The 22663-nt window shown below is 40.1% G+C and overlaps 1 protein-coding gene across 1 annotated transcript in view; it reads left to right on the plus strand.

Moving 5' to 3' along the window:
• Positions 1–406: 406 nt before the first annotated feature.
• CC2D2B (coiled-coil and C2 domain containing 2B) overlaps positions 407–22663 on the plus strand; it is a 102001-nt gene continuing 79744 nt past the window's right edge. The window contains exons 1-7 of the mRNA XM_074960003.1: positions 407–447; positions 3052–3121; positions 8882–8949; positions 11929–12010; positions 12278–12358; positions 15522–15614; positions 19296–19482. Coding sequence (XP_074816104.1) covers positions 407–447; positions 3052–3121; positions 8882–8949; positions 11929–12010; positions 12278–12358; positions 15522–15614; positions 19296–19482 — 622 coding nt within the window. The remainder of the gene's footprint in view (positions 448–3051; positions 3122–8881; positions 8950–11928; positions 12011–12277; positions 12359–15521; positions 15615–19295; positions 19483–22663) is intronic.

Here is a 22663-nt window from a genome sequence, read left to right on the forward strand (position 1 = left end):
CAATGCACTGTGATTGTGAAGTAGAGGATAGCTAACTTTAAAATATGTAAGAATTTGGTGCATCATGTCTGTCGATGAGCATACTTTAAAAAAATTTTAATCATTGGAAGTATAGACATGTTTTTTTTCCTCTCTGTATTTCTGTCTCTGCATTTTTAAGAATTTAAAATGTTTTCTGTTGGTTTCATCTTATTCGTTCATGTTATATCATTAAACATATTTTAAAAAGCTGTATAAATATTGCTTTCGTGGACCCACTGGATTGAAGAGAAGTTAAATATTTTTATTTTGGGCAATGTAACTTGTAATGGTCTGATAGTTGATAGGATTAATATCAAACAATGATATGACAGTTTGTGTTTTTCAGGTTACTTACTATCTTGGTTGTTCAAACACTTCAGAATAAATGGATCCTGATCAAAAAGAAGAAGAAATGTCATCAGATAAAACAACTAAGGGAAGTTGTGTTAGTTGAAAAGTAAATGTTTTATATTCCTTTCCAGACAAAATACATATGACTGGATTCAGCATTCTTAATTCATACTGGTTTAAGCTAACTACTGATGTTAATCATAATAATCGATAATAGAAATTTGTGAGTAGAAGACCCAGAGGATCTGTGGATTTTCTGTTTTGCACAGAGTCGTATTATTTTTTGTGGGGGAAGAGAGGAATATGTACAAGACAATATGTTGAGAACCAGTAATAACAGGAGTGGGAAGTCATTAAATAGTAAAGCTCTGTAGTTTAGAGTTGAGATTTTTAGCTGCTAATGAAGTCTTCAATGTAAAGAACCAATAATGTCCTGAGGCTATCAAAAATAATTTAGGTAGAGGCTTGATCAGTTTAACCAGTAACAAGCAATTCAGTCTGTGTTTACACTACAGATTTTCTCCTTTCACAGCCATGTTTGCGAATCTGCTCCTATGTGGTACCTAACCATGTTTGTACAGAACATTCTGAGAAAATCTGGGCAGTTTATTCCATAGTGTTTCATCAGGGGATATGGTGTCCACAGGATGTGCAAAAAGGAAACATCAGCATCATATGGTCCAATGTGCTATGGGATGCCCTTTGCAATAAGGAGATGGGGGAAAGGAGGACTGACCAAACAAATACAGTTAGGGAGTCATATCCATACTGTATGCAAACATGCAGTGTTGAACTGGGTGTTGGATGAGTCTCTGGCAAAGGTGAAATGCTGCTATTGTTATTAATAGACTTTTAACCATGTGATGTGTGAACACAAATCATGTTTGAGCTAGCCATGCCAGTAACTGGCTACTAATCTAGTTAATTTTTTTTCTTTTTGTCCTTTTTCTCCCATTCTGTTTGATATTTATTGCACACTGTTTGTTGCTTCTGTCTTCTCCCAAACAGTTGCCTCTCACTTCTTGCCTCCTTGATGGTTGTCTCTCCCTGGTTATCTTACTTTCCTTACATTGATTGCTTTTCTTCCTTGCCCTGCTTTCTCTTCCCTCTCATAGTTGCTTCTGTTACGTGTTCATAGAATCATAGAATGTCAGGGTTGGAAGGGACCTCAGGAGGTCATCTAGTCCAACCCCTGCTCAAAGCAGGACCAATCCCTAATTTTTGACCCAGATCCCTAAATGGCCTCCTCAAGAATTGAACTCACAGCCCTCGGTTTAGCAGGCCAATGCTCAAACCATTGAGCTATCCCTCCCATTGGCTTCCTTTCCTCAGCAATTTAATCCCCGCTTTCTTCCTCATATTCTTCCTCTTTCTTCTCCTTCTTATTATCAGGGTCATACCCCATTATGTAGGTGCAGCACAAACAGAGAGACATAGCCCATCACAAAGAACTTACAATAGAACTTAAAACAAAATGCAACAAGTGGATGTAACAAATGGAGGATAATACCTGATAATGTGTGGTTTCATAGATGGGCTATGCGCACTACAGATGGTTTCAAGTGTCTGTCTTAAAAAATTGTAGGATATAAACAAAAATGATAAATGTCAGCAGTTCCTATTTGATACTTAGCTATTCTCTGCTCTGCTGTGATTTGCTCAGTTTCCTTCTCTTCTTATTTTCACTGCTGTGCTGTCTTTGCCAGAAGTGTATGGTACAAGAAGTGGTGGCAGCAGAAGACCACTGACTGTTACCACTTGAGTATCCAACCCTTAAGATAACATAAAAAGGCTGTCTTTGTGGTATCCTTGTGCTGTGTATAACTATTTTAAGGCTGCAGAATGGTAGCACCCAGATTAGAGCTTGGATTCTTTCCAGGTTTGTAAAACTGATCATTAGGAACGGTAATGCTGAGTCTGCAGGGTATATTATGGCCCTTGTCACTTCACAGCAATACATGCAATAAAGAACTTGGCTGCAGTAATTTTTTTTTAAATGATATGCTATCTCCTTCAGTTACAGAGGATATAGAGAGAAAAAATCCAAGGGGATTTCAGGAAAAAAAAATAATTAAAATTTAATCCTAAATACTTCTACTAGATAGAACTTTAGGGACCATGGGCATTGTACCGTTCAACTGGTTAGAGAGATTGCTGTAGAGTCATGTAAGATTTTTTTATTTCCCAAGGATGATCAGTTTTTTGCAGATCTCCTAGCACCTTGACTGTGAGGAAGAGGAGAATTTGGATTGCCTACATTTCAGTATAAAGCACTGATACTAGGCCTCTCTTTGGACCAGACCTTGAGAGGATCTTAAATTATGGAAATTCTAACTTTCCATTGTCCTTATATGGCAGACCCAGACCAGCTGAGACATAGATTAGGTACCAAGGGAAAAAATGTGAGATTGACAGACCAGGTGGAGGAGCTGCATACCAAATGCAGCATCCAGATTCTGCCACGTCAAATTAGAGAAACCAATATTGGCAGTCAAAACAAAAACCAGTCACTACTACAGAAAAGCCCCTCTACTGTCAAAGTTTTAGTCCACGCAAGCTTATACTCAAATAAATTTGTTAGTCTCTAAGGTGCCACAAGTACTCCTCGTTCTTTTTACTTAAGACATGTATCCTATAGATAATAATAATGTAAGCTTTAAGATTTTGTTTTCTAATTCTCCAGAAAAAGGATGCTCAGAAAGCAATTCTGAAGAAGATCTCTCAAAGAAGAGAAAGTGCTAGAAAAAAGGTGAATTTGTTAACGCTACGTTCTAAAGATCTATACTGTACTAGCTCTTTATTAGAACAGATATTAGAAAATACTTTATCTTGTGGAATCCAAGTATTTTGATGCCTTGGGCTCTGTATGGAATGGTACATATATACTTAGTTGTGACCACTAACTGTTGAAAAGTAGTACAGATATTTTTCAGTAATACATTACCCTTTCGATAAAGAGTATCTTATGTTAACAATATCTTGTTTTATTTAGCCCAAATACATTCTTTAGAACTAAAATGCCCACTTTAAAATTGTCTGTGAATGTAATTTTCTCACAAGCAGTTCACTTAATTTATCTACATGACAATGTTTATTACTTCCCAACAAAGCTTGTATGCACAGATATTCCAAAGTCCAGACTTCATACTGATAGCAGAGTTGTCCTTTCAAGAGAGAGTTAGGTTATGTCATATTTTAAAAGAAATCCCCGCATGTGTTAATATAACCTTAGGTTGTTAAAAGTGAAAATGGTGAAAATCTAAATTTCTTTTCACCAGTTATGCTGCTTCTAGACTGGTCAGCTTAATTTTCCAGTTCTCATGGATTTGTGTGATGCTGTTGTGCCTGGTTTGCAAAGTTTGTAGGGGGAATGTTTAAATCAAAACAAAACACAAGTTGTTTGAAATTATTTAGAAATATAACTTTATAAACAAAATATTAATTTTGGCCTACATTTTTGGACAGTGCCTCTTTAACTCTGCTATCCCTTTGGCTAGGAGGAATAGATACTAAACAGTTAAATTGTTTGTGATTAACTGCTTTTCTGTTTCATAGATTCTTAGTGTTTAAGGCCAGAAGGGACCATTAGATCTTTTAGTCTGACCTCCAGTATATCTCAGACTATTAAATTTCACCCAGTTACCCCTGGATTGGGCACAATAAGTTGTTTTGCTAAAGCATATCTTCCAGAAAAGCATCCAGCCTTGACTTGAAGACATTGAGATGGACATTTTACCACATCCTGAGGCAGTTTGTTCCAGTGGTTGATCATCCTTGTTGTTAAAAATTTGTGTCCCAATTTCTCAGTTGATTTTGTCTGGCTTCAGCTTCCAGCCATTAGTTCTTGTTACGCCTTTCTCTGCTAGATTAAGGAGCCCTTTAGTACCCACTATTTTCTCACCATTATCAAGTCCTCTTTGAATCTTTTGATAAACTAAATAGATTGAGCTCTTTAAGTCTCGCTGTATGGTATTCTCTCCAGACCTTGCATCATTTGTGGCTCTTTTCCTGAACCCTCTCCAATTTTTCCACATTCTTTTAAAAATGTGTCCTCCAGAACGGGATATGGTATTCTAACAGCAGTCTCGCCAATGCTGTATGCAGAGATAAAGTCACCTCCTTTCTCTCTACTCTCCTGTTTAGCTCTTTTTGGCACAGCATCGCACTGGGAGCTCTGGTGTTGCTTGTCTACTCTGAGCCTAAATTCTTTAGAGTCACTGCTTACCAGGATACAGTCCCCCATTCTGTAGACATTGCCTTCATTCCTTGTCCCTAGATGCCTAACTTCACATTTGGTGATATTAAAATAAGTTTTGTTTGAATGGGCCCACATTACCAAGCAATCCAGATTGCTCTGTATGGCTACCCTATCCTCATTATTTACCACTCCATTTAGATTAATCAATCTTCTGAGGCTTTTCTCCCTAATTAGCTATATTGTCTTTCAAAAGGACATGGTGATTCAGATCAACCCACATTTTTTTCTAAATATAGATTTAAGACTCTACTATAAGCAGTCAATTTCATTTTCCATTTTTTAATCTAGAATATTTTCTTAGACATTGTTAGTGTCTTTAATTACTCTCAATTAAAACTAATGTTTTCCTGAAATCTTTTGTACTATTTGTTCTTTACAGACCCAGGTCTATAGGTGCAGAGGATAGCCTCGGGTATAAATGGTAGTTTAAAAGTGTGAAATGCGCTTCCTAAGCCAGATTTTGCTCAGTTATGATGGTGTAAATCTGTAATAATTCAACTTTCTTCAGATGAGCTATTGTGGATTTATACCAGTGTAACTGAAAACAGAACAAAGTCATTTTCTGTAAAAAGAAGTACAATTTGCATCCAATGGTCTGAAAGAAGGTAGCACAGTTTTCAGCCTGTACTTGGATTTTCCACAAAGGAGGTGTTTCATCTTGTGGATGGTTTTAAAGAGTTCTTTGTATATAGCTAACTAATGGGTTGCTAGATATATTGTTAGATTAGAGCAGGTTAAAATATTAATTGTGGAGACATCTATTAAACCAATGAAGTTTAACAGGTAACTGGAGAACATTTTGAACAAGAACAAGTTGAAAGCAGCCTTCAGAGGAACAGCTGTGTTATCTCTTATTTATGGTACAGTGTGATACTGTCTAACATTCCTGCCTGCTTTTAACATTGGGGAAAATAAGGTTGATTTGAATATGGTATTCTTTTACAGCGTCTTATTGGTTATTAACCTTTTTCCTTTCCTGTATTTCAATGTTATTTCTATAAACTTAGAAGTTTAAATTTTGACACATGAATGTATTCATGATTTCACTGATTTATAGTATGTCTATTACTATGAAATCTGGAACCATTACAGATTAGCACAAGCATCAGTTTATAAATGCAAATTTAAAGTAGCAGCAGCAAAGATGATGCTTTAGTACAGAACTATTTGGAAAGACTTAACTCAGAAGATGGACTTTGCACCGTTCTCTAACAGTTTAAGTGGGGCTTTGACAAACCACCAGAGGGAGCATATTCTGTAGTCAGGAACTCTGCACCAAGAATTATTCTGCCTCTAGTCCTCAAGAGTGCCCAGCTATGGACTGTCAACAAAACTCACCCAGTTAAAATTAACCAACTTGCTGTTGCATGGGGAGAGTAGTCCCAAAGTAGCCAGGTGCAAAATATATACGGCTTTATAGATTAAATCCCTCACCTATAAATTACATTGGGAAGCAGATAGAAAGGTAGTTAAGTACACAGAGCACAAATGCAGTATGCTAATTAGGTCCCACTGCACTAATAATAATATTTGGTGCTTCGGTAGCATTTCTTATTGCGTTAACGCACTTTATAAAGTTTAGTAAATTCTTTCACCATTTTATATATAGGGGAAAAAAACATTGAGAGGTCCTTTCCTCTTAACCTCTGAGAAGACACTGATTCTAACCAAGCCAGAGGACTGCTGCATTTTGCGTTAGCCCACTCCAGGCCCTCCAGACAAGTAGACTTACATCATCAAACTTTAGAGGAGGGAAACGGAATAATGTTTGTTAGAATGTTGTAAAGATATCTGGTACCCATCCTGTTAAGAGCATTAAATGTTAGAACCAAAACCTTGAATTCAATGCGCATACCAATAAGCATCCAGTGGAGACAGTACATTCTCTTGCATACCCCAAATGACTGCAACAGCTTTAGACAGTGTGTCAGTTTTTTAGGTGAAGTTGCTCTATATAATGTTCATTGCAATGCTCAACTTCATGGTTACAATGGCATGCACTACCTGATGAATGTACAAAAGGAAGAGATGCAGGCTAGCAACATTTGTGGAGGCTCTAATATTGCTCTAACAACTGATTTAAAAAATATTTTAATTGTTTAAGTACTTCATAAAAATCAAAAGAAATCTACTAACAGTAAAGTGTGTTTAAATATAGTTTGATAAAAACTAATTACAAAACTAATCAGATTTAGCTCCAGTATTTCTTGTGCTAAATTTTACTCTGTTAGTAGTAGTATAATAGATTTTTAGCAGTGTAAGTAAGAGCAGAATTTGGCTCAATATCTTTTTAATTTACTGTATCCTTTCAGGACAGACACATTATATTTGTGAAAGTAAATATTTAATCTATTAGACCAGTGGTTTTCAACCTTTTTTCATTTGAGGACCCCTAAAAAAATTCAAATGGAGGGGTGGACCCTTTTGGAAATCTTAGACATAGTCTGCAGACAGCCAGGGATCCACAGGTTGAAAACCACTGTTCTATGGTAACAACAACCTTTTGCAGACCTCTTAGACATACTCTGCTGACTCCCAGGGGTCCATGGACCACAGGTTAAAAACCACTGTGTGACATACTCCCGGACCACAACCTGGAACTGTGGGACTTCTGAGTCACCTTAAACTCTCCTCCCTGAGTTGTCTCTCACAATGCTATGCTAGTGACAAGCAGCCAACCCGTCCAGGTGCTGTGATCACTACATCAACATGTGGAGGCACACACCCAGCTGAAGTGCATGAATGCTTTCTAAGGCACTCATGAATTAGACACAGGGAGACTCCAGCCAATCACCTTAGCCCTCAGCCTTGCACCCCAGAAAATATACCGTCTTACACTGCTCAAGACCTCTTGAACAGTGCAAGCTCATTAATTAGTTTACCACTTTGACAAAGGAAAGTGAACATGACCAGCCTTTGTAATCTGAGCAGATTCCCCAAGCACTTTAGACAAACTCACTGGTAAGGACAAAACATTAAAATAAGTTTAGTAACTACAGAAAGATAGATTTTAAGTGATTAGAAGTGTTAGGCACAGAGTACATAGTTGGTTACATAAGAAATAAAAATAGAATCAGTCTAAATTCTAACTTTAACAGACTAACACTGGATGTTCCATGCATTTTACGTTCTTAATACACAGGCTGACGTCCCTTCTCATCCTGGGGCAAGTCTCCACAGTTCATTGTCTTCCAAACGATCTTCTCTGTGTTGAGATTGGGAAGGAGAAAGGCCCAGTGATGATGTCATCTGGGCCATCCATACCCAGATGCAAAGTACGCAGCTGTGTAGGGCACCAGAAAATTTGGGGCACCAAATTTTCTGGCGCCCTGCGCAGCTGTGTGTTGCTCCAGTCCCTGCTCCGCCCAGCCCTGCCCCGACTCCACCCCTCCCCAAAGCCCCAGCCCCACCTCTTCCCGCCCCTTCTCTGCCTCAGCCCTGTCCCGGTGGTGGGAAGTGCAGCGACCCAGCGCCAGCTGCACCACCAGTGAGTGCTGGGGAGTGATTCCGCCCTGCTCCCCAAGCCAGCCCGCAGAGACCTAGGGCCAGCCCTCTCCTCCTGTGAAGGCCTTGGGTCAGCCTACCCCTGGAGGCCTGGGTCCTCACACCTGCCCCCCCAGGGGGGCTGCGTAGGGCCCCAGAATAGCTAGGGACAGCCCTGCGTGAACCCTCATTTATAGTTTATTTCCACGTGCTAGAAAGATCTTTGCTGTGAGGTGGGGGTCAGGTAGCCCCCATTGTATACATGCCCTCTCTGAGGAGTCTCTGGGAGAATGCATTCTTGATGAGACATCAACACCTGTCTGGCCAATCTAGATGCAAATCTGTCTTGTCAGTGTTAGTTACTCCTTTGTGGCCACTGAAAGGCTAGCTATGAGCATTTTCCTTTTATCATATATTACAGTAACAAATATATAGCATTACTTCATAACTTCACATACAATGATAGTACATACAATTCAACAGGATATTAATGGTCAAAGAATCAAGACTTCTTAAAGAATACCTCCACAAGGCATGCACTGTACAAAACATATAATCATATCACAGTGGTGAATATGGGGGTTCCAGAGAACTAGTTTGAGGTACAGAGTGTCATACACTGTATTAGACACTTACCGATAGCAAGGACTATAAAATGTTACACAAGCAGTGCAATATGCAAGGGTAGAAAATATTAAATGTAGGCTCTGCAGTTTAATTTTAAAACTTTTACTTTAAATCTTTCCTCTGGTCATTTGTTTTTCATAGTTGACTGAAGACAGTGAACATGTTATTAGGCATCAAACAGAAGAATTTGTAGATCAGAATTTCCAGGAAGGTAGCTCAATAAAGATACTTGTCTTTGCTCTTGATTGATATTGTTTGATGAAGATGCACTTATTGCCTGAGCTGGAATACTAGCTATGTTTATTGGTCCAGATTGATACCCACACTCACATTGAATAACACTATATTCAATGGAACTTCTCATGGTGTAAGGCAGCGGTTGTCAAACTGTGGGTTGGGACCCCAAAGTGGTTTGTGACCCAAGTTCCCTCTAAGGTGCATGGCCACATAGCCGCGCAGAAGTCTATTAAGTACCGCGCAGCTCAGGGCTGCAGCAGGGAGAGATGCCTCTTCCCTAGCCCTGGACCTGCTGTGGCCGGGGGAGAGGCGCCGGCCCCAGCCCATCCCCGGACCTGCTGCAGCGTGGGGAGCAGCGTCTCTCCCGCAGCCCCAACCCAGCCCTGGCCCAGACCTGCCGCTGCTGGGGGAGAGGCACCTATCCTGCAGCCCCAACCCCAGAGCTGCCGCGGTGGGGAGAGGGGCCTCTCCCCTCCCCCCCACCCCACCCAGGTGCTGCTGAGGGGAGAGAGAGCGGGGGGGGCGGAGCTCTGTCTCCATGCTGTAGCCCTGGGGCAACCTGCACCCCAAATCCCTCATCCCCAGCCCCATCCCAGAACCCGCACCCCCAGCCAGAGCCCTCACCCCCCCTTGGCACCCCAACCCTCTGGCCCAGCCCTGAGCCCCTCATCCCCAGCCCCTCCCCAGAGCCTGCACCCCCAGCTGGAGCCCTCACCCTCCCACATTCTGAACCCCTCAGCTCCACCCCCGCCACATGAATTTTGTTATGTGCACCAATATGGAGGTGATGTGTATCACCTCCATATTGGTGCAGATAACAAAATTCATTCTGCACATGCGTGGGAAAAATTAGAGGGTACACTGGTTGTGACCCAATTTTAATGGTGTCACCAGGGCCAGCATTAGTCTTACTAGGACTCGGAGTTGAAGCTGAAGCTCCACTCTCACCTCAGGCAGTGGGGCTTGGGCTCCGGGTCCCCTCTCCTCCCACCCGGAGCAGCAGGGCTAGGGCTCCACTCCCCAGTTAGTAATTTTGTTTTTAGAAGGGTGTTGCAGTGCAGTGAAGTTTGAGAACCCCTGGAAGTTATTATTCACCATAAGTAAGGGTGTAACAATTGAGCTCTTTGTGAATACATACTTTTCTATATTTTCAGGGTTGTCAAACTAACAATGAATGAAGGTGATTGCAAAATGCTGAGTTTGATGATTGATCACTTGTTGATTATCTGTTCTGTTCATTCCCTCTGGGGCACCTGGCATTGGCCACTGTTGGAAGACAGGATACTGGGCTAAATGGACCTTTGGTCTGACCCGGTATGGCCGTTCTTATGAGTGAGATTTTTAACAAAATGTGAAATACATTGCAGATATTTTCATAATAAGCGATACAACCTTCCGTCCAACACTGACTTAAATTTTAATTCAAAATTAAGGCAGAGCTACATTTTTAAAATTAGTGTAATGCTAAAAAATGGTTTCAATTATTTACTTTTATTACGTATTTATTTTGATTAATAAAATAAATCTCAGAGTGTGTCTCAGATTCTAGGCCAAATTATTAAAACAATTATATTTTATTAGAAATTAACCCTTTTGTGTTCACATACACGTACACATTTAAGATGAAACTTCTTAAGATGTTCACATACACATTTAAGATGAAACTTTTCTTTCCAAAGTTGAATTTATTTAGAAAGTTTGATCCCAGTTTCTCTAATTGTTTGATGTTGGCAAGGAAAAAATATGCTTGTCCCATAAAAATATTAACCACATATTGTTTGACAAGGTGTCAAAAAAGCTGAATTTCACAATTTAAAATGATGTAAATAATTGTCACCTCTATGAGGAGTAGTGCCTTTGTTAGGTTTGAAAAAGGTTAGTTTTGATGTATCAAAGTATTGCCTATTTGAAAATGGTATTCTGTGCATATATGGCTCCAGATGTTAAATCTAGAGGTATGCCCTATGGGCCAGATTCTGAAGTTGGTTAGTTCACTGTAAAGCATGAGTTAACCATGAAAACAGATGGAGTTACTTCTGATTTACACTAATCTTAGATCAGTACTTGGCCAGTTCTGAGAGAATACTTCACATTAGGGAAGTATTCACTTTAATAAAGATAGGATCTTTTCCCCCTCCGTTTGTCTCTTAATCTGTTACCTTCCACCAACTACCCAGCACTTCAGTTGTCATCTTCTCCCCTAGATCATGTTTCTATGAATGTGATGATTGGAATTGAATTATATACTGAAGTCCTGCTGAGCAGGCTGGTTTTCATGAAGCCAAGAGAGAGAAGGAGTGGCCTTGTTTACAGCAGTCAGTGCAAATCCATGCACTGAGCATGGGAGGCAACTAAGTCAGGAAGCAGCTGCTGAGTTTAAATTATTTGAACATTCTTATTTGAATGCATGGGGACAAGATGCTATTTCAGATAAGGAAGGTTTGGATGAATGTTTGTTCGTATATTCAGTATAAAATGGTAAAGGTAACAGACATCAAATTTTCAAATTGGGCTCAAGAGGCCACATATTTTGCTTTTGTTCCTGTAGTTATGCCTCAAATCAGCATGTGTATGCATGAATATGGTAACTAGTAGTCAGGGTTCTGCTTTCTGAAATTTTTTGTATGTAACTTTAGAAGCCAGTTTGAAAATTTGATCCTGGACATCTGTGTTTTTCAGACACCCAGGATTTAAAAAAAAAAAAAAAATCCTACAAATTGTACATGTTACAAGATTCTAGTTATATCTTGGTGATTCTGTTTACATCTATAAAACTGCGTGATGAACACTATTGTATTGCTATCTAATACCTTTCATAAGAAGACCATTCTATTCACTATAAATAATTAATAGTAAATGGGCTATGCACTGCAGAAGAATATATTTTAAAAAAATAGTATTTAGTACCACAAGAAGGTGTTAAAAATTTTGTGCTATGCTATTTTTACACTGGATGTGGCTGATGTAGAAAAACAAAGGAGTGTAACTGAAGCATTACGAGGTAGAGTAAGAGAGAAACTGAAAACATACAAGGTAACTTATTTTTCTTAGATTTGTAATTTATTAAGTGAAACATGCAACAAGCTACATTTTTTGTGTGTGCGAAAGGCTGAAAGTTCTGTCAATTTAGAAAACTTTTCTGCTGTGCCACACTGTTCAGAGCACCTCCAAAAGTTAAGTACAAGATCTGTAAAAGTTGTAAGTGAATTAAGTTTTTGACTTTCTGCATACTTTTCAGAACAATAGTTGTATTGGTTGTTTCTGTAGAAAATAAGTATAATACTATACCTCTTATTTTAGGTTGTACAAAAAGAAAAGTCAACAGACAAAAGCCTCTCTGATACTAAAATATACCAGAAAAACCTTGAAGTGAGGACTGAGGTAATAAATTTTACAAATATTGCAAATAGTAAACAAAATAAGTAAGCTATATACATTATATTGAGTTCAATGCAAAAAATGCATGAGTTAAGTTTCCAGTAGTATCTTTAACTATGATATATGGCATGCATCTACTCACATTTTGTTACTAATTTGTTGGTTAATATATTGCTGTTTGTTATTTAATGTATATATTAATAGAATAGGATAGAAAGCTGGCTAGATTGTTGGGCTCAGTGGGTAGTGATCAATGGCTCAATGTCTAGTTGGCGGCTGGTATCAAGCTGAGTGCCCCAGGGGTCAGTCCTAGGGCTGGTTTTGTTCAACAACTTTATTAATGATCTGGATGATGGGATTAATAGCACCCTCAGCAAGTTCGCAGATGACACTAAGAATGGGGGGGAGGTAGGTACGCTGGAGGGTAGGGATAGGGTCCAGAGTGACCTAGACAAATTGGAGGATTGGGCCAAAAGAAATCTGATGAGGTTCAACAAGGACAAGTGCAGAGTCCTGCACTTAGGAAGAAAGAATCCCATGCACTGCTGCAGGCTGGGGACCGACTGGCTAAGCAGCAGTTCTGCAGAAAAGTACCTGGGGATTACAGTGGATGAGAAGCTGGACATGAGTCAGCAGTGTGCCCTTGTTGCCAAGAAGGCCAACGGCATATTGGGCTGTATTAGTAGGAGCATTGCCAGCAGATCGAGGGAGGTGATTATTCCCTTTTATTCGGCACTGGTGAGGCCACACCTGGAGTATTGCATCCAGTTTTGGTTCCCCCACTACAGAAGGGATGTGGACAAATTGGAGAGAGTCCAGCGGAGGACAACGAAAATGATTAGGGGACTGGGACACATGACTTATGAGGAGAGGCTGAGGGAACTGGGTTATTTAGTCTACAGAAGAGAAGAGTGAGGAGAGATTTGATAACAGCCTTCAACTACCTGAAGGGGGATTCCAAAGAGGATGGAGCTAGGTTGTTCCCAGTGGTGGTAGATGACAGAACAAGAAGCAATGGTCTCAAGTTGCAGTTGGGGAGGTCTATGTTGAATATTAGGAAACACTATTTCACTAGGAGGGTAGTGAAGCACTGGAATGGGTTACCTAGGGAGGTGGTGGAATCTCCATCCTTAGAGGTTTTTAAGGTCTGGCTTGACAAAGCTCTGGCTGGGATGATTTAGTTGGTGTTGGTCCTGCTTTGAGCAGGGGATTGGACTAGATGACCTCCTGAGGTCTCTTCCAACCCTAATATTCTATGATTCTGTGATTCCAGATATTCATTGCAAATTAATCTAGCCAAATTAATGTTACTGGTGAAATGTTAACTGTCGAATTATTGACTTTTAATGAGTTTAACTGTATAACCTGAATGCTGCATTTGCGTTTTCTGACTTCTTTGTGATTCATAAGGTTTGATCCTGCACAAGAGAGGTGCAGAATGTTGTGCATAATGGACATACTTGGCAGAATTTTATTTTTTTTTTATAAATTTGATAGGTAATAGTATTTATTTATACGTATTTGCCCCATTTTTATTGACTTAAATTTTCACAATTGCAGGAAATTAATGGGGGTCAGAAAACTGGGGGGTGAGCAATAATTATTTAATTACAGTAGGTGTTGACATTCAAAAAGTCAAAGCTTTAAAACTGTTAAAACACAAATTGTCAACTTCGTATGTCAAAACATTTTTTTTTTTTGGAGATATACCTATCTCATAGCACTGGAAGGGACCTTAAAAGGTCATTGAATCCAGTCCCCTGCCTTCACAGCAGGACCAAGTACTGTCCCTTATTTTTGCCCCAGATTCCTAAATGACCCCCCAAGGATTCAACTCGCAACTCTGGGTTTAGCAGGCCAATGCTCAAACCACTGAGCTATTCCTCCCCTAATGTACAAAGTAAATACACTTAACTCAAACTAGTAAGTTCTCAAGCAGCATTTTTCTTACTTTGTCTATCTGTTAATTTTGACTATTATTGATGGAATTATTTTTGGTTCGCTTGTGTGTGTATAATGGTATCAATGACTCTCAACATTCCTGATCGCCATCACAGTGGCAAGAAGGATAGGGGAGATAGCGACTCTGGTGCATCCCTCCTTCACAGTGTTTTTCCCTCACAAAGTCACTCTTAGACCACATCCGAAGTTCACTCCCAAGGTGATCTCTGCATTGCACGTGAACCAACTGATTCACCTTCCAACCTTTTATCCCAAACCTCATCAGGATAATAGGGAAGTCACGCTCCATATGCTTGACATTAGGAGAGCCTTAGCGTATTCGGCAGGAGAAGAGTTTTTAGAAAATCTCCAAGACTCTTCCTCTCCATTGCGGATAGTTTGAAAGGCCCAACGATTTCAGCTCAAAGACTCTCCAAATGGGTCTTGAACTATATCAGACTCTTACTAGATTTACAATTTAGCACCCCCATCCACAGTACACTCTTCGAGATTGGTCTCTTGTCCGTCACCTTTGCCCAGGGTATCCCTGTATCAGAAATCTGCAAAGCAGCTACCTGAGCATCTGCACACACTTATGCCATATTGGGGGACTCTGCTGCAGATGCCTGATTCGGCACCACAGTTCTATCGTCCATGACAGACTCGACTCTGAAGCCCCATCCTTCAGTGGGAGGTAATGCTTGGGAGTCACCTACAGTGGAGCACTCATAGGGACGCTATTTGAAGAAGAAGTTACCTTGTGCAGTAACAATGGTTCTTTGAGATGTGTCCCCCTATGCGTGCTCCACGACCCACCCTCTTCCCCTCTGCTTCAGAGTTCTTGGCAATAACTCTGCAGTAGGGAAGGAACTGAGGAGGATTTGCCTTTGGCAGAGCATGGGGTAGAGGGCAGCACATGCATGGGCTGAACGGACACTGCTACAAAAGTTCTCCAATCAGCAGTGGAGGAACGCAGATATACTTAGAGTGAGCACCCATAGGGACATGCATCTCAAAGAACCATCATTACTGCACAAGGTGAATAACTTCTTCTTGTGGCCATCTCTGATAAGTTACTGAAAATCAAAACAATTCTAGACTTCTAAATCTGAAAAAGATTTTTTTTTCTGGTTACATGCAAGATTTTTACATAGCTACATAATAATAATGATTGCTGAAGACTCGTGTTTTTGCTTGGGTTTTGTTTGTTTTTTTTCATCCTTAGATAGAAATATTATCCGATGACAGTTTAGCATTTTTTATCATGACTGGTGAAGAAGGCTCAGAATTAAAAGATTTGGACAAAAGTACATACCAGGTATAGTATTTTTTCTTCATGAAAGTCAACTGAATTCCTTAAAGAATATCTCATATTTATCTAATCCTCCTTGTGTATTCTTAATTTAACTAATGCCACTCTCCTTCAAGCATCTATCAACTATTGTAAAGCACCCATCACTGTAGTTTCTAGGCACATTTTTTTCTTTCCCTAGGTAATTCTGTGCCTCCTTTCATGTCTCCCCAAAAACCTCTCCTATGAATCCCACCTCAAAACTTGCTTCAGTTAGCTGGCTTTCAATCATTGATCACTGTTGAATCCTATTGCCAGTCTTTCTCCTGAGCACAAAAGAGTTATTTATATACAAGAAAAAAAAAGTTAACTTTACAACTCAGATATTTGCTACCCATAATTCATGCCCATAAAATAAAACACAATCAAAATGCCCTTCCAAGAACTGTGTCCCCTCTTGTTTTGTTTCAATAATTCTCCTAAACCATTGTTGATCATGTCTTTACTCTTCAACACTTGGTTATAAGCTTATCAAGGTAGGGACCTTGTCTTACTTTTTGTATAAATTATAATGAACATCACTGGTGGTATTAAATAATATGCAACATTTGGATTGTATAAAGGATAAACAACTATGCATCATAGGATTATAAAAAAGTTGGAGATTTAAAGTGACATCATAGTAAACTATTGGTAAGGCAGAACAAAATAATAGTAAGACAAATCCATCAGTAGTCTACTTTTTTCTACAACTAGAGCTCAATATCTTTTGTGTGTGAAGTATGTAGAGTTTAAAATAAACTAAGGCCGCAATCCTGCAAAGACTTTTTATGTTGCCACAGCCCTGGTGAAGTTTCCCATGTTATACATTCACCAGGCTGCTGCATTTGAATCCCAAAATGCTCGATCCATGTGATTTAAGCTTCCATGGGTTTGAGTAGACTCCATCACTGTATCTTTCTTTAGCCTCTTTGGCACACTTATGGGAAGAGACTTTGTTACACCTTCATGGAAGTGGGACCTCATGGTTCAGCTTCTATAAGCCCCAAGGACCAGTGCTGACTCCTCCAAGACACCAGTTGCTTAAGCAGAGCTCCAGCCTTGTGGGTACTTTGGTTTACCATTTACCTCTCCATGGATATGTGATAGTTGAAGCACATAACACACAGGCTTTGCAAAGGTTTCTAACAAAATTATTCTTTACTTCAGATCCTTCAATTTCTTGTGCTATCTAGATAGAAAAATAAAAATCCTGTCCACATTTCTCTGCTTCAGTTTCCTCACTGCATTTGAGCATTCTCTGGGGTCAGGTCAGAATTTTTTAAGGAGTCCAGGATCCATCCATCCTTCCTCTCCTCCTTCCCTCTTGCACATGGCTTCTCTTTCAGAACATGGAGTCCCTCTCATTCCTGCAGCCTATTTCTGGTCTTTTTCCCCCCCCCTCTCCAAAATGGCTGGTGAGAGACCTTTTCTTTTATAACCTCCTTTGTAGCATGCTGATTAGTCTCATCAGGTATTCAGTCTCCCACCGGTGATCCATTGCTTAGTTAGAATTATAGAATATAAGTGTTGGAAGAGACCAATCCCCTGCTCAAAGCAGGACCAACACCAACTAAATCATCCCAGCCAGAGCTTTGTCAAGCCAGGCCTTAAAAACCTCTAAGGATGGAGATTCCACCACCTCCCTAGGTAACCCATTCCAGTGCTTCACTACCCTCCTAGTGAAATAGTGTTTCCTAATATTCAACATAGACCTCCCCAACTGCAACTTGAGACCATTGCTTCTTGTTCTGTCATCTACCACCACTGGGAACAACCTAGCTCCATCCTCTTTGGAATCCCCCTTCAGGTAGTTGAAGGCTGTTATCAAATCTCTCCTCACTCTTCTCTTCTGTAGACTAAATAACCCAGTTCCCTCAGCCTCTCCTCATAAGTCATGTGTCCCAGCCCCCTAATCATTTTCGTTGTCCTCCGCTGGACTCTCTCCAATTTGTCCACATCCCTTCTGTAGTGGGGGAACCAAAACTGGATGCAATACTCCAGGTGTGGCCTCACCAGTGCCAAATAGAAGGGAATAATCACCTCCCTCGATCTGCTGGCAATGCTCCTACTAATACAGCCCAATATGCCGTTGGCCTTCTTGGCAACAAGGGCACACTGCTGACTCATGTCCAGCTTCTCATCCACTGTAATCCCCAGGTACTTTTCTGCAGAACTGCTGCTTAGCCAGTCGGTCCCCAGCCTGCAGCAGTGCATGGGATTCTTTCTTCCTAAGTGCAGGACTCTGCACTTGTCCTTGTTGAACCTCATCAGATTTCTTTTGGCCCAATCCTCCAATTTGTCTAGGTCACTCTGGACCCTATCCCTACCCTCCAGCGTACCTACCTCCCCCCATTCTTAGTGTCATCTGCGAACTTGCTGAGGGTGCTATTAATCCCATCATCCAGATCATTGATAAAGATGTTGATCAAAACTGGCCCCAGGACCAACCCCTGGGGCACTCTGCTTGATACCAGCTGCCAACTAGACATGGAGCCGTTGATCACTACCCGTTGAGCCCAACAATCTAGCCAGCTTTCTATTCACCTTATAGTCCATTCATCCAGCCCATACTACTTTAACTTGCTGGCAAGAATACTGTGGGAGCCCGTATCGAAAGCTTTGCTAAAGTTAGTTATCTCCCTCTGCCCTCATACCCCTCATACCAAATTCAAACTTGAAAAACTAGTTTGTCCAGGGTGGTAGCCAACTCTTTGTCCAAAGGGTTTACATGTATATAAAGGACCATAAAAGTTTAATGACACTCCATTGTGTGCCCTATGTCACTACTTCTTGGAATTTCAGTCTAGCAAAGACAGCAGAGAAAGTAGATGAGCCCCCCCACCCGCTCCCAAAAAATGCGGTTTGCAGTCTGACATACATACATAAAGAAAGTTACCAATTTCAAACAGAATTCATAAGCTGTACATAGATTCCGCAAACTGTCACTCATGGTTAAATTTAGACATGAGAATAGTCCCATTGAACTTAGATTCCTTAGACTGTGAGCTTCTTAGAACACAGAATGTGTTTCATGAATGTTTGGAAAGACCTAATGCACAGTAGGTGCTACCATAGTTAAATAATAAATGTTGTTTGTTTTTCAGAATAAAATGGTCATACATTAGTTTAAATCTGTTTCCTTTCTGAAATATAAAAAATATCACACAAAATAGTAAAATATATAAGCTTTCAAGTGTTACAGGTCTATATTTTACTCTGGTTTCTCTAGGATATGAAGGAGGGTCATTTTCTCCCAATCAGAGAGCCAGCTTTTTTTTTTTTTTTTTTTTAACTTTCCGTGCAAAATGTTTTGTTCTCTTGGAGAGAAGGAAAAAAAAAAAAGAATTCTGGATGATGGGTTACTCTGAGTTATGTTACTCAAAGTTCAGGGATTTTCTCTCTCTTCTATCATGGAAGGTACAACTAGGCTTGAAGGCTATTTCATTGTTCAGCACTTAGATACTATAGTGATACGCATTATAGAAATACTATAGATAGGCAAGGGAAACAAAACAGAAAATTTGCTTTTCCTGAGGATTACTATGTGTCCATTTAGATTCATTTATCTAGCAATTCTTTTATGCTAATGTTCATATTTATCATACTGTATATATCACATCTTCTGTTAATTTGTGTGTATATGGAATTGATTTTCTTGATGAGCAGCATAAATTAATACATGACAGTCATCGAAACCTTGATGTCTTGAATGATGAAAGTAGTCCTCTGCTTGACATTGTGGAAGAAGTTTTATTGCCGGATGTGCTTGAAGTGAAAGCTGCTGAATATGAATGCAATGAACTGCGGATTAACAAGCAGTGGGAACATCTTTTTGTGCCAAGCAGTTCTCCAGGTATTGTGCCTTTCATATAAAATTAGGAAAATTATTAAGTGTATGATGAATGGCGTTAGTGTTGTTAGCAGTATGGCATGTGCAGTTCTCAGGGTGAATTAAGTGAAGATAAAGAATAATGTTAATTTTCAGAGCCAATATTGTATCCAGTCTGCAGATAGATCTGTATCTCTGCTCTAGTCTAGTAGCTCTAATTTTACAAAAAACTCAATTTTACAAAAAGCAAAAATGACATGACAAAAATGTGTAATTATTTCATAAATTGTTCAAGTACAGGATGGTTTGTGATTCAGGTCCTTAATTGCAACCATCTACCGTCTTATCTCCCAGCTCATATAATCTAATCATTTTAACCATCTGCCACTAACCACATACCTTTTTATCTACATTAACCCATACCAGCTTATCTATTGCCTTAACTTAACTGCAGCTTTGGTACATATCTAATGGCTGGACAGAAATTGCCACCATAGCAGTTGACAAAATGGACTAGAAGAACATGGGGAGAATTTTAGGAAATTGTAGTGATCTGCTAAACCAAAGTCTGATTGTTCTTGCCAGAAAAAAAAGTAATTATTATTTATACAGGACCAAATGTCTGCTAGGTATTTTAAAGACAAATAAGAGCTAAAAAACCCGTCCCCAAAATGTTACAAATATACAATACTAATCTAAATTACTAAATTTACTAATGTAAACTATATATATTTAATAATGAGAATTTTTTTTAACGTTGAGGGTTTTTTTAGGGCTGTCAAGCCATTAAAAAAATTGATCGCTATTAAAAAAATTAATTGCGATTAATCGCACTGTTAAACAACATTTATTTAAATATTTTTGGATGTTTTCTACATTTTCAAATATATTGATTTCAATTATAACACAGAATACAAAGTGTACAGTGCTCACTTTATATTTATTTGTGATTACAAATATTTGCACTGTAAAAAACAAAATAAATATTATTTTTCAAATACTGTAGTGCAGTCTCTATCATGCAAGTTGAACTTACAAATTTAGAATTATGTACAAAAAAAAAACTGCTTTCAAAAATAAAACAGTGTAAAACTTTGGAGCCTACAAGTCTACTCAGTCCTATTTCTTGTTCAGCCAAACAAGTTTGTTTACATTTGCAGGAGATAATGCTGCCTGCTTCTTGTTCATGTCAGTTGAAAGTGAGAACAAGTGTTCTCATGGCACTGTTGTAGCCGGTGGCGCTAGATATTTACAGATGCGCTAAAGATTCATATGTCCTTCATACTTCAACCACCATTCCAGAGGACATGCGTCCATGCTGATAACATGTTCTGTTCGATAACAATCCAAAGCAGTGCAGACCGATGCATGTTCATTTTCATCATCTGAGTCAAGTGCCACCAGCAGAAGGTTGATTTTCCTTTTTGGTGGTTCAGGTTTTGTAGTTTTCGCATCGGAGTGTTGCTCTTTTAAGACTTCTAAAAGCATGGCACCTCATCCCTCTCTGATTTTGGAAGGCACTTCAGATTCTTAAACCTTGGGTTGAGTGCTGTAGCTATCTTTAGAAATCTCACATTGGTACCTTCTTTGCGTTTTGTCAAATCTGCAGTGAAAGTGTTCTTAAAATGAACAACATGTGCTGAGTCATCGTCCGAGACTATTATAACATGAAATATGTGGCAGAATGGGGTTAAAATAGAGCCGGAGACATGCAATTCTCCCCCAGGGATTTCAGTCACAAATGTAATTAACACATTTTTTTAATGAGCATCGTCAGCATGGAAGCATGTTGTCTGGAATGGTGGCTGAAGCATGAAGGGGCATATGAATCTTTAGCACAGGGGCGGGCAAACTTTTTGGCCTCAGGGCCGCATCGGGTTTCTGAAATTGTATGTAGGACTGGTTAGGGGAAGCTGTGCCTCCTCAAACAGCCAGGCATGGCCTGGTCCCCGCCCCCTATCTGACCCCACCCACCTCTTGCCCCATGACGGCCCCCCCCGGGACTCCTGCCCCATCCAACCCCCCGCTGTTCCCTGACGGGCCCCGGGGACCCCTGCCCCATCCAACCACCCCTTCTCCCTGACCGCCCCTGGACCCCTTGCCCCTAACTGCCCCCTGCCCCTAACTGCCCCCAACCACCCCATTCAACCCCCCTCTCCTTCCTGATTGCCTCCCCTGGGACCCCTGCTCCCTGTCCCTTGACTGCTCCCTGCTGCCCATCCAACCCCTCCTCTCCTTCATGACTGCCCCACTGGGACCCCTGCCCCCATTCAACCCCTGTTCCCCGCCCTCTGACTGCCTCGACCCCTATCCACGCCCCTGACCACCCCCCGAACCCCCCTGCCCTCTATCCAACCTTCCCCCTTACCGGGCTGCCTGGAGCACCAGTGGTTGGCGGCGCAGCTGCACCAGGACAGCCAGCTGCGCTGTGCCATGCAGCACAGAGCACCAGGTCAGGCCGGGCTCTGCAGCCCTGCTGCCCAGAGCATTGTGCCACGCGGCGGCATGGCTGCGTGGGAGTGGGGACAGCTGGCCAGGCAGGACAGTCCCGCGGGCTGTAGTTTGCCCACCTCTGGTTTAGCATATGTGGAATGTAAATACCTTGCAATGCTGGCTACAAAAGTCCTATTCAAATGCCTGTTCTCACTTTCTGGTGACATTGTAAATAAGAAGTAGGCAGCATCATCTGCCGTAAATGTAAACAAATTTGATTGTCTTAGCGCTTAGCGGAACAAGATGTAGGACTGAGTGGAGTTGTAGGCTCTAAAGTTTTGTATTGTTTTGTTTTTGAGTGCAGTTATGTAACAAAAAAAATCTACATTTGTAAGTTGGACTTTCACAATAAAGAGATTGCACTACAATACTTATATGAGGTGAACTGAAAAATATTGTTTCTTTTGTTTATCATTTTTACAGTGCAAATATTTGTAATCAAATATAATAATATAAAGTGAGCAGTGTATACTTTGTATTCTGTATTGTAATTGAAATCAATATATTTGAAAATGTAGAAAAACATGCAAAAATATTTTAAAAATTTCAATTGGTATTCTATTGTTTAACAATATGATTAAAACTGTGATTAATTTTTTTAATCGCGATTAATTTTTTTGACTTAATCCTATGAGTTAACTGTGATTAATGGACAGCCCTAGTTTTTTTTATTGTTCCCCATCCGCAAAATGGGAAAACGTAGGAGGAAAAT

This window comes from Natator depressus, chromosome 7 (genome assembly GCF_965152275.1).
Source record: "Natator depressus isolate rNatDep1 chromosome 7, rNatDep2.hap1, whole genome shotgun sequence".
In the NCBI taxonomy this organism is placed as follows: domain Eukaryota; kingdom Metazoa; phylum Chordata; order Testudines; family Cheloniidae; genus Natator; species Natator depressus.